At 39.9% G+C, this 13403-nt stretch overlaps 1 protein-coding gene across 5 annotated transcripts in view; it reads right to left on the bottom strand.

Annotated features, from left to right (window-relative positions):
• The window catches only part of cacna1bb (calcium channel, voltage-dependent, N type, alpha 1B subunit, b), a 221529-nt gene that overhangs the window by 81315 nt on the left and 126811 nt on the right, over window positions 1-13403 (bottom strand). For all 5 annotated transcript variants that reach the window (XM_082541616.1, XM_082541615.1, XM_082541614.1 and 2 more), the window contains exons 10-14: window positions 11322-11411; window positions 8352-8573; window positions 8148-8260; window positions 7930-8042; window positions 5625-5756 (exon numbers count right to left, since the gene is read on the bottom strand). In XM_082541616.1, coding sequence (XP_082397742.1) covers window positions 5625-5756; window positions 7930-8042; window positions 8148-8260; window positions 8352-8573; window positions 11322-11411 — 670 coding nt within the window. The remainder of the gene's footprint in view (window positions 1-5624; window positions 5757-7929; window positions 8043-8147; window positions 8261-8351; window positions 8574-11321; window positions 11412-13403) is intronic.

A 13403-nucleotide genomic window follows, 5' to 3' on the forward strand; every position in this document is an offset into this window, starting at 1 on the left:
GCCTCTTCTTAATGACAGTATCTTAGCTAACAGCCCCAACTACCAGATTCAACTTGTAATTGGCTAAAAATAACTTAGCCTACCGGTGAGAGGGACGTTGCTAGCTGGCAGTTTTTTCAAGTGATGTTGAAATTTCCACATTCCGACACAAATGCTTCAGGAGCTGTCAGCACCCCGGAAATACACGGATACATCCGTAGACTCGAGACAGAATTCACACTGCGTTTTCGGGACTTTCAGGTGTATGGACCAATGTTTTCTTTTCTGATCAAACCAGAAAGCTTTAATGAGCAGCTGGATTTGTCTCGTATTAACTGGCTGAGTTAATGCCAGTTAATGCGACATCGAAATGCAGCTGATTGAACTGAAAACCTCGACTCTGTGGGGGTCAAAGTTTACAGAACTACGAATGCAGCTGGAATCCACAGCTGTGCGTGTTCATGGAGCTTTCATTTTCACCTGCTGGACATCACTACCTGACAAGTTTAACTGTCTTCAGAACATTGCAGAGGCCTTATTGACAGTATTTGGCTCTACATATCTGTGTGAGCAGATTTTCTCTCACATGAGTGTCCTCAGGTAGCCGTCTGAATGCTGGACACTTGGAGACCTGTGTCTCTGAGTGGGAGACCAGAGATCACATTAACATTTGTGTCTCTGTTTTAACAAACATGCCATATTGGCTCAGTTTATTTTTCTTATCATTGTTGTGAGGAGACCATAAATAGCATTTGCATTTTCTGTTGTATAGTACATTTACTGTTATGGATAAAAAGTGTCTTTTTTTGTTTCAAAATAGCTGATAACTATTCGCTGATAGCTGCCAACATCTGCGAACAAATATAATTCTATAAAGTTGTTCTATATAGTGTGTAACTGTTAATATAGAGCGTTATTAAATTTATTGCTAATGCAATCATATGGCACACTGACTTCTGAGGAAATTTTAGATGGCGCTCATGATCAAAAAGGTTGCCTACCCCTGCTTTAGATCACTGCCATCTTGTGACCACGGTTGTCTATTGTTGCTCAAAGCTCTGCTTCTTTTGTACTCATAGGAAATTGTAGCTGTCACTGTTTAACATCTCTTTTTTTGTGATGCACGTTGTGGATAAACTGTGAATCTTTCACAGTAAACTGATGGGGAATAGCACGCGAGGCGAGGCAAGCTACCGCTGGAACTGTTTTCACTGCTCTGAGGAACACAGCTAGCATTAGCTAGTAAAGATGTTTCAATGATGTGGCACCATAACACATGAATTTCCTCTTGCTAACCGCCATGGTCAATGTGCGACTTCCTTCAACAAGCAAGTTGAGCGGGTGCAGGCTCAGCCAGCACTTTTAGATTAGCATCTACACCAGGGGTGCTCAATACGTCGATCGCGATCGACCAGTCGATCGCAAAGGTAGTATTGGTAGATCGCATGGCATTAAAAAAATAGATGCCAGCCTATCATCCATCCCGTCACTTGATTGATACAGGGAAGCCAATCAGATGACAGCAGATTTTTTCTGACGCTTAGGTCGCTGCGCATGCGCAAACAGCGGCGCGAAGTGTAGTAAAACTGACAAGCTAGTCAGCGAGTTAACTCCAATTTTTAGCTCTCGGTTTTTTCTCTTAAACCTGGCCGTCAGCAGCTACTGTCCGGACTATGCATCCCTGGCTGATTCAATTCAGTGCAAGTCATCAGAGTAAACTCAGGTAATGACAAAAAATTTACATAGTTAATTGTGTTGTGAAATATTGGATATTGCGGTTATGCATGTATATACATTGTAGATATAAAGAATCCTCAATATATTTATAAATAAGTATATGTTTTGGATTTTTGTAGTGGGTAGATCATTTTGACTTGGTCATTTTATAAGTAGCTCACATGCGGAAAAAGTGTGAGCACCCCTGATCTACACAATATGCTAACGCTGAAGTGTCATAAGACTTGACAAACAATTAATTTGTGTTGGTAACATTTATTTTAAAAATGCATTTCAGATCACAGTCAGACGGATTTTTTCTGTGGAACCTCAGCCTTGATTTTTCTTTGTTCACTCTGGCTTTTGAAGAAGTTCTGAAACACTGTAGAAAATGATGGGATTAATTTTAATTTGTATTACATCTTTGCAGCATAATAAATTCCTGGATGGACTGACTGACCACGAGTGATTATTTTCATTGCAGATTAATCTTTTAAATTTTTTGATGAAATGCCAAGTCTTTTAAAATGTTCCAAAAACTCATTAACTGGAATGTCAAACAGGTTGGGAGTAAACAATTGTCCTTTGATGTTTTCTGTTTCTGATCTGTTTTGAAAGGATGTACAATTACCAATCCTGGACACTTAAAAGGGCCTGAGCAGAAAATGTAAAAATGCCATCTCTCCTGTGCCCACAAAAAGTCAGAGTTAATCAACAAAAGAAGGTCTGTACCTCTAAAACTGAAAGCTACAAAGCAGCCAACAGAAAACCAAAAATTATTGCATTATAATAAATCCTGCACTTTTGAGCTTATCACTTTTGCAAAACAGTCAACGATGTCCTGTGAGTCTCAGCAGGAGGATGAACACAGTCCTCTACCTCAAGCTGTTTATCTTTCAGTTCTCAGAATTTTTACCGTTCTGAGAGCAAGTACATAATCTCTGAGCCAAAAATAAAGCCTGGGTATAACAAAGCACTTCTGCTGCCTTTTAAAAGGCCATTCAGTCTTCTACTTAGGTTTGAAAAAGAAAGAAAGAAAAAAAAAAAGGTTTGAAAACTTTTTATTTAAAACGAAGCTCTGTCTGAGGAACTGTTGCGGTTTCTTTAGATTTTACCTGACCCGACTGAACCACTTCTATGTTTAGACTCATGAACACAAAAAAAATATTTAAAATCCTGGGCACATTTTTAAAGGTAAAAATGTTCGAATAAGGGAATTAACAATAGCATGGTTGTTATGGTGGGCAGAGAACACTGTGCTCAGCCTGGTGTGCTCAGCTGGCTACAAGCACCATGTGGATGTCAGACTCATCTCACACTTGTCCATCACCAGAGACTGATGTGATGTTAATGATGCTGCAGACTGATGTAAGGCTTGATGCCATGGCAACAGCCTCCTGCTTCAAAGAAATTCAGTTGTGGTTTTTATGAAGGCCGTCTGTGCATTTCAGTTGAGTGTATTTATGACCTGCCAGAGCGGAGAAAAATACAATGGAGAAGAGATTCTTAAACCATCTGAGGTCAATGCTTTAAATAAAAGCGTATTTATAACATTTATAACATCATGCAGGACTCATCACTCTGACAACCTGACATAGAATCCAACCTATTAAACACTACAGCTTATAAACTCATCTATTTGTTTTAATTTTTGTTTAAGTTTGTGACCTCCTGGTCAGGTATGCCTGACCAGGAGGAACATAAATCCATCCATGTTTTTTAACTGCTTTGCAAACCAGTGTTTTCGTGGTGACTGAAGTCACCCCAGCTGACTTTGCTAAAAGGCAGGGACATCAGAGAGACAAACAGCTCATCCACGCTCGAATTTACAACAATCAGTCTTTGAGAACATACTAACTCCAAATAAAAAGGTCACTCAGCACATTAGGCTTTTCCTTTTTCTTGTGAGGCAACAGTACTAACCATTGACACCGATAAATACATCTAGAAGCCTGTTTTTGATGAAAAACTTGTTGTTGTTGTTTTATCACATAATGTGCCACTACTTGGTTAAAATATCATTTTAAATGTGTTTTGGTTGTTCAGTTTAAACTTTCTTGGAGGAAGAACATTGCAAAGCAAATGAGTGCAGTTTTTCCAAATTAAAAAGAATGATTAAGAAATACTCCACTACTTAATACTAAATACTTCCATGTGTTGCTTATTGTTTTTCAAATGGTGGACACACAGAAATACCAGCACCTTTTTTTGTCTCACAAATGACATCACTGTGTGTAATTTTTTTCTGATTGTTTTTCACCACTACTCTTTGAATCCGTGTCTGCAATCAAATATAATCCCTGCCTCAGCTACCCTGGTTTTCCAGTCTGTGCTTATTCCCACTTGGGAAGCACGGTGCTTCCTTGTGCTTTGGACTAACTTCACTGAGATTAATTGTTCTACTTGATTGTTTTTTTTTCTGCCAGCCTCCTGCTAGCCAGCTGACCCCTCTCTGTGTTGTGTTTGCATGTTCTCCCGATGCTTCCATGGGTTCTCTCTCCGGGTGGTCTGGCATTCTCCCACAGTGCAACACGTGCACGATAGGCTCCAGGTCCCTGCTACCATTAATTGAATAAGCAGGTAAACATGGATGGATGGTTGTATGGTTGGTTGATTAAACATTCTAGACTTTAAAATGTGAAAATTTTTATTCTTTATATTATATAAATTCTTTATAGTTTAATGGCTAGATATAACATGGCTTCCATGTACAATGTCAGTTTCTGGATCATAGGGTATTCCAAACTAGGTAGGATATTATTAATCCCAGTGACAAGTTTGGCATTCTCAAAAAAGTGGAGAAAAGACACTCTTTTGAGCAACATAGAGACAAGATGGAGATGGAGAGACAGCAACCAGACGCGACTGACTACACAGAGGAGATGCTGGGGAGTGCACACAGAGGCTAAAACAAGTGACTAGACACAGGAGCTGGGGATAAAACAGACATGGAGACACGACAGAGTGGAGGGACAGAACAAAGCCCAGACGGGGACATGACTGAGCTGAGACAGCAGGAGACAGAGACAAGACCGGTGAAACGGGAAAATAAACATGGAGATAAGGCTGGAGACTACAAAAACCAACACAGGAAGCTAGACACAAGAGAACGAGAGAAACACTGAGGGAGGAATTAGTCTCACTAAACACTTAAAGCATGAGGTAAATGAAACCAAGAATCAACTCAGAATATTCAAACACTATAATGTCCAAAAACTACAACGCAGGGCCATGACATATAGAGATTTACACTTGGTGAAACCTCGGCAGCTGCAATGATCCACGCTTGTGATGGCTCACATGATCAATAGGGGATCAATGACCCTCAGGAATACCTCCAAAGGGCCCCCTACATTGGGTTAAATACCTGGGTCACACAGTTGTTATAGAAGTGAGGAAGCCTTTTGGACGAGATGTGAAATATCTTCACAAGCCAAGAGACATCCAGTTACCTTCTTTTTAAGCACTCAACAGGATTTAATAATAATTTTAGTACTGTAGATTTAAAAAGGCAAACTATCTGACCAGAGCAGTATTCGTGTGATGTGAGATGATATGTGAGGAGAGAGAAAGTAAAATGTTTGTGTGTGAGTTGAGTCAGACGGGGCCAGATGCCAGGCCTTTGATTAACTGCAGCCAGCCCAGAATCATGAGGTGTTCCCGTTGTTAGAAGACATGGAGCTCCTGCTGAGAGTGATATCAAAGGGCTGCAGTCACTACTGCTGATCTGCCAGCTACCTGCTGTGTCAACATGTCTGTCACCACTGCCACGCTGGGCCAGGGATCATACACGAGAAGGGTCAGGTGGGGAAATGAGTCGAGAAGTAGAAGAGGAGAGGATTTGTGTTTGTGTTGGTGCTCGTGTGATGAATTATAAATGGTTGGAAAGAGGAGGAAAAAGAGCAGATCAGGTTGGACAAATCACTTACTGTCCTCCGAAGAGCTGCATCCCCAGCAAGGCAAAGACCACAATGAAGAGGAACAGGAGGAAGAGCAAGCTGATGATGGACTTCATTGAGTTCAGGAGGGAAACAACAAGGTTCCTTAAAGAGTTCCAGTATCTGACATGAAAGAGCAAACAAAAAGAGGGGCACAAAGAAATTATTGTTGTACATACTGGAGCACACACACACACACACACACAAAACAAACAAACAAACAAACAGGAAGACTCAGACAGAAGTAATATGACAAATCTTGCAAATTACACATATCAGAACAACCAAAGCAGAGGAGGGCAGAGTGGAACAAATAGCAACAAGAAGTGTAGGTGGCATAAAACAAATCAGTGTGTCAGGGTGTACAGCTGCCAGTCTCACTGAATGACAAGATTAAGGCTAATCTTATGGCATGAAAGGTATAAACTATGACATGATTGTCAGTACAGGGAGCAAGGCAGAAAAGAATAGAAGAACACAGCTTCAATATTTAGGACCTTCTGGTAAGAAACTGTTTTATAGATGTATTGGTAAGTTTATTATCAGGTCTAGTCAAGTGCAGTCCAAGTGTTACGTTGCAGGTGTGTATTAGCACAATGCCACAATATTAGCAGGAGTGGACAACCCAATAAATTAACCCCAAGTGTTAGGATGCCTGAGTCGTTGACCCAGGGTTTTTGAGTTTATTATATTATTTATAATTTCTAGTCTTTGGTTTCTTTGAGTTCTGTCTTATGGTTTATGTCTCTGTCTTCTCTAGTTGCTCTGTCTCCCCTGTCAGCTGTATCCCCTTGTGTAGTTCGCGTCTCTGTGTATCCTTAGTAGCTATATCCCCGTGTCCAGTCAGTGTCTGTGTCTGCCCTGGTCCCACGTCTCTGTTCCCTCTGTTGCAGTGCGTGCGTGTGAGTCTGTGTCTTTAGTTCAGTCTGTGTCATGTTTCCTGTTTTATTTTGAAGGTCCTTGTCTGAGGTTAATGTATCTGGTTTCGCTTCCCCTTGTCTCATTAGGCCTGATTTGCCCCAGCTGTGTTTCCCTCCTGTTACCCATTCCCTGATTGCTCCCTCTGTGTATTTAAGCCCTGTGTTTCTCTGTGTCGCGATCTACCGTTTATTTTGCTGTGTGTTTGTCTGCTTGCCTGAGTTTATGTTTAAAGTCTCAGTTCTGGTATCTTTTTAGTTCAGCATTAAAGCTGTTTTTTGAGTTTACTTTGTGCCTCCAAGTGTCTGCACTTTTGGGTCCATGATTCCTGTCTGCACACAGCCTACACCTAACACCAAGGTCAGACTGTGTGATGCCCAAACCAAAGAGCTCATACAACAGGACAGTTATGTCAAGCACAACAATAAATATACAACAGAATGTCTGAAAAAGAAATACTGTGGGAAGACCTTAAGAGTGCAATAAGAACCATATACATGAATGCAATACAATTTTCAGCTAGATTCAGGTTTTGCTCAGTAAAGTAGTGCTTTCAGTTTTATGATACATTGAAAGCTTTTCCTGTATTGCTTCCTGAAGACACATTTTAAGTGTTCAGATTAAAAGTCAAGGCAAAGAGATAAAAAGCAGACTCCTTAAGATTTCTCACTCTAACGTTATGTATATTTCACAGTTATGCACTGTATACTGTTTTTGTGTTCCACTTTGTCTGATTTATGACACCAAGAAGGAGACATTTTTCATCTAAACTGCAGCACACAATGAACACAATAATATTGGTGGGGCTGCAAAGTGCAAACAAAGAAAACATTTCTGCATTGAAGGCATGTTGTCAGGGATCTGTGTGCAGGCAGGCGGAGACTCGTCGAGACAAAATAGCAACTCAAAAACCACAGCTTTATTACCAGCAAATAACAAACACATAAACTGAACAATGAAAGCTGAGACCGGAAACACAAAGGCAAATCTGAGGGTACGACACGACGCTGAACACTGGAGAACACACACTATATACACACATGAGGGAACGAGGAACAGGTGGGGACACAGCTGGGAGAAATTAGACCTAACGAGACAGAGAAAGCAAAACTAGAAACACTGATATAAGACATAAACCTTCAAAATAAAACAGGAAACACGAGGGCACAAGGACAAAACCTAAGAACTAAACCCTTAACCAGAATAAACTGAAACATAGATTTATAATAATGATCAACAAAGCAAAACAAGGGAATCAGAATATAACCCATAATACAAAATCAAACCAAAACATAAGAACTCAAAATGCTGGGTCAAAATCACCCAGAACCGTGACAAATGTATGGTTATACCTTGTAGTTTCACACAGTGAACTTACTTGGTGACTTTGAAAATCCTAAGCAGTCTCAGAGCTCTCAGCACACTGATACCAAACGATGCTCCTGGTTTAATCATGTCCCAGATCACCTCAAAAATGCTGCCAACAATCACCTGAAGACAAAAGGAGAAGGTAAAGTTATTACCTGATGTGTGTGGCTCTGCTTTTAGGACACCAGTCATCACCAAACAGAAGCTTGGATTACAGCCTACACTTACCCCAAAATCAAAGCAGTTAAAGGAGGAGTGGAAATAATTCCTTACTCCGAGGCCGTACATCTTCAAAGTCATCTCAGTCAGAAACAAACCCAGAAACACAAACTCTGCAGTGTCTGATGGACAGAGCAACAAAACCGAGAGCGTGTAGTCATACAGGCGGTGAATAAGTGAGTATGTAGGAGTGCATTTTATTCTGACACTTACAGAGGGCTCTTGTAAGCCACTCGGGTTGGTCATAGTGGACTATGGCCACGCAGAGTGTGTTGAGGCCAACCACACACAGGACGATCCAGTAGAAACTCTGAGCCTTCACCATGCGGCGGATGAAGAAGCGGGTCCTCTTCTCTTTACGCCGGAAGTAAGATGAGCTGTCCATCTTACCGCTGCTTTTCACACTGGCCCGACCAAACGGAGAGCCAGGAGGAGCTGAAAACGATGACCAAGAGGTGAGAAAGGAAATGTGTGAGTGTGCAGCGTCTAATTATTTCTCAGATTCACAGTTTTCACAATGAATCACTGTTCGTTTCCTTTGCTTTTTTCCCCTGGTGATCTTAAAATTAGCTTTTACACTCAGATGGCTGTAATGCTTACAAGGCTTTCGTTTAGCAATCATAGAGAAAATAATCCACCTACTTCCTCTTTTAGACATAAATTAAATATTTTTTATTGTAAGGTAAATCTGTATAGAAACACTTAGGCCAGCTGTAGTTTTACAGGAACTGTGTGATGGATATGGGTATGTGTTTGGCACACTGGTTTCCTGCCTTCCATTCATAAAAGACTCACATTCTGTGACTCATATAAACTAAGCTGGTGTGGTTTGGTTTATAATTTTTTTTTACAGTAATGTTTTCTAATAAGAGCTTGCATGCATCACATCCTGCCCTTTCAGCTGTGGTGTAATTAAATATTCAGGCTTCTGTGTATTGGGATTTTTTTGCTTCGAAGAAATAAACATTTTACTTCTGTTGGGTTAAGAAAGCTGCACTCAGAATTTCAACCAAAACAAACACAACAGACTTTATGAACCCAGTATCAAAGGCACTGTTAATTCTCTGTAAATAACCTCTCTCCTCTACACATGAGCAGCTCATGCAGGTTAGACAGAGCAGTAGGAAGGCTTTGATGCAACTGTAGTTTTTTTTTTTTCTTTCAAATATTAGGTCTGTACTCATGGAATACAAAACAGAGTAAAAGTGTGTGTGTCTATCTCTCTCTCTCTCTCTCTCTCTCTCTCTCTCTCTCTCTCTCTCTCTATATATATATATATATATATATATATATGTATATATATATATGTATATGTGTGTGTGTGTGTGTGTGTGTGTGTATTTATTTATTTATTTGCTCCAGTCAGGTCACTAAAGTACTCCACTGCTTCTCCTTTACCACAATGTACCCACTGAGACCCATAAATACAGATAAGGTAGCATCCTAATTTTATGCCCCTAAAGCGAGTGTCACTGGTCTCAGGGTGTTTGAGATTCAGATCACTTTATTTGTACCTACAGAGAGATACTCTGCACAGCATGCCTGGATTGTTTACCACAGGCTTGAATGTTGTACGTAGAATCTGCTGGAGCTACTCTTCCAGTTTTCCAGTTTGGGGTTTACATAATGCTACTAATATCCCCTAATGCTCCTATTATCGCAGGAACCACTTTGGATTTCACTTTCCACGTCTGCTGCATCTTCACCTCCTGGTACTGCTCAGTTTTCTCATGCATAGTTGTAAGGCCGTTCTTTCTAACAACAAATAAGGAGTTAAAATTGCAGTTGAAACATCCCCCTAGAAAAAATCTCCCAGACTTAAACCGCTGATATTACGCATAAGCCCTCCTCTGAATACGAGTCTGATACATCTAGGAAGAAACTGAAAGTCACTAGGAAAAAGGTGCAAGTATTGAAGGAAAACTGAGCCAGCTGTAACTGTCTGGTGCACAGGGACACTCACTCGAGTGTAATTCTTCCATTTGACTATTTCATGTAGACTGAGACTTTTTGCACATGACACCAATAGAAAGGACAAAACTGATTCAGTGAATGCACAATAAAATAATATTTCTGTGGTTTGGTCAATGTAGAAATAGAACAGTTTTAGAACAACATGGGGTAGGGCTCTCAGTTCTGTTCGTATTTATCTTGTTTTAATTTGAAATACTGTTCTATTTTCATGCTATAGACATTTTTTAAGACTGCTGGTTTTATATTATCCTAATCTTCAGTGTGTGTTTTTAAGTTTTTAGTTACTGGTATTAATAAGTTACTGGTAAGTTGCTGCTATTTTGGGGGCAACTATTGAGCTAAGCTCACAAAAAGTTTCTTTTAACTGTTATACTAGGTAGAAAAATGTGCTCTAAACAGATTTAACACACTTTTAAATCTGCTCCCAAGCAATAAACTCGTTCATGGCCAAGAATGTAAACTGATTAATTTTTTTTTTTTTTAATCTCCCCATGGGACATAAATCAAACCATTAAATCACCTAAACACTCCTTGAAATTTACCTGCAGCTGCTCATTAAAACTGTGCACCTACTACTTCTGTGCTGCACAGCAGAACTGCAGGCATTATGAGTGAAACCAGTGAGATGAGACATGGAATATATATGACATCTATTCCCTCAGCAATGTTTTTTCTAAAGAAACAAACAAACAAAAAAACAGTCATTAGATCAGATAATGGGGAAAAAAAAGAAGGCAGCTAAATTGTTTCATTTACCCTGCTAATGCCTGTTTCCAACCCACAGACAAGCAATTACACGTTGGCTTTGTTGGGAAGCATGAAGTCCCTTAATATTAAAAAGTATAATTTGAATATGCTGCAGGTGATTCTCCTGCTATTTCAACAGCCTAATTAGAAAAGTTAATTATGCTCCTTTGCCCTCAAGGTGATCCACAGCCAGGAGAAACTTTAGACATTCGGTCTCTGAATCCAAGAGCTGCTAGAATAATATACATTATTAAGATCTTTGGCCTCGTGTTTAAATGTTGCAGAGACATGGCATCCTGATCTGATAAAGGGAGGCGACAGAGTCAGAGAACGTGTTCACTGTAGAAGATGAGCCTTTATGGGGGGTTTATTGTAAAGGTCGTGTTTGTGAATAGACAGCATGTAAAGGTCAGGGGTATCCTGCTGGTGGACGTGGGTAAAAAAAAAAAAAAAAAGATTTACCAACAGAGGAGATGTCTGCGAAAGGATCCTCCCCCTCCTCAGCGCTGATCAGGTCGTTTTTACCCTTCTTCACTTTGCCTCGCTTCAGGACTGTAAAGAGAACAGCGCGGATGTAAAAGGATAATAATATATATGAGGATACAGTAGGACCTGTTCTGCTTCATCTGCATTATTTAATGCAGATCTGTGAAAGTGAAGTTGATTATGCCAAGAAATGCTAGCATTTTCTTTTTCCAATGGAACAACTGTGTGCGTGTGGTGAAGATGGGTGAGCTAATTGGGAGCTATGAATAGCAGGCATCAATCACGTTTTTCATTTGGAGATTTTCTGCCTTGCTGCTTGAAGTCGGCCTTGGAATGAAAAACCGCCAGCATGACATGAATGTGAGGGTCATGTGACCACTTCAGTGCCGTTGGAGTGGTGGGCTCGTTCATTAAATCCAAACGCCTGTATATCTGCTCGGGGAAAGCAGCTGAGAGGCAGGAAGGAGGCTGAGAAAATAAATACGGCTTTGAGACCACTCCAAGTCTAATTCTTCATCATCAAATCTCTTTCTGTAACTGAATCCCAGAAACCTTTGTTCCCTCTTCAGAGAGGGAAAAAAGCAGCTATGAAAATATCAACCTGTAAAAACTCGGTTTTTGAAGAAATGCCTGTACCTGCACTAAGATAACATATGTTTTGGTTGGCGGGTTTGCTTTGTTGTAAGCATTATATAATGATTCATTTATAGGAGCTCAAAAAACAGCCAAACTGATTTGAAAACAAGGAGATATCTGCACAAATGATTAAATTAAAGAAACCCCATATTTGTGAGAAAAGCAACAGATGTTATATTTTAATTTTTTTTTTTCAAATTTCTGTTCTTTGAAAGTAATTGAAAGCAGCTGCCGCACATCTTTTATCTATAAATGAAATATCCAGCCTGTAGAGTACGTTATAAAAAGGCTAATTTCCTCAATTTCTTATCATTAAAAGTCTTAGTAAATCATTTCAGAATAAAGAGTTTTATAATCCTTTTTTTCTCCAGACGGGCAGCTATGATTGACACTGTGCTCCGCTAATCATACCTGTCATTCATCTGACGGATGCCAAATACATATTTTCTGCTTCAACAACATCAGAGCGGTTTTTCTAAAGCTGTGCCTCATACGTTTTAATCCTCCATTTGTAACTGATTGAGGGAAATAACGCTGCTGACTACTGTCATTTTGCTGGAGTCATTAGCATGCATGTGTATCAAATGTGTGTGTATCAGTTTACCGTCATGTATGTATGTGTGTTGGTTCAATAGGTTTCCTTCAGACTATCGTTGTTAATCCCACTAATTAACCCCTCCCTTCACATCGGGCCTAATGCAATGACATCATGAGGAAGAGACAGAGACAGAGACAAAGAACAGTGAAGATGAGAGGGCAGAGTGGAAACCATGATTAGCAATCAAATGGCTGGCTAATCATAAATGCTGATATATTTTGCAGTCATGACCAGCAGGCTGCACTGTACTGACAGCATATTTTACAGATGTTCACTAGGACTTCATGTAACACTCCGCGCTATATTTTATATTTTATTTTAATGTTAAATGTAATAAGAGTAATTGTTTGAGTAAAAACCACTAATTAGCACAAATACAGTTAAGATTATAAATTTACATAGTACACTCACCATAGGCATGAATGTCACAGTAATTTTGGGCTTAAACTATTTATTTTAACTGCTGGGTGCACAGGTTTTAATGTATTTTGGATTTTCTCTAATTCCCATAGAGTTAAAAGTATACATACAGGCTCAAAATACAAAATATGAGTAACTGTATTCTGTTACAGTTACCGTTTAAAAAGGTGGTATTTAGAATACAGTTACTTTGTTGAAATAAATGGATTACACGGTGGTATTTTCCTGTTTCCTGTTGTTGCGGGTCAGGATGTTCTGTTGTTCCAGGCGGCAGCGTTACGGTTGCCATGGCTACAGGGTGATGCTCTCTCTGCTACTGTAGCTGTGTCCCAAAACGTCGGCTGCATCCTCCGGAGGCCGCATTTGAAGGCCGATTACGTCACAGCCAGGCGACAAAGGCTGTC

Source organism: Aulonocara stuartgranti, assembly GCF_965226115.1.
Source record: "Aulonocara stuartgranti genome assembly, chromosome: 7".
NCBI classification, from domain to species: domain Eukaryota; kingdom Metazoa; phylum Chordata; class Actinopteri; order Cichliformes; family Cichlidae; genus Aulonocara; species Aulonocara stuartgranti.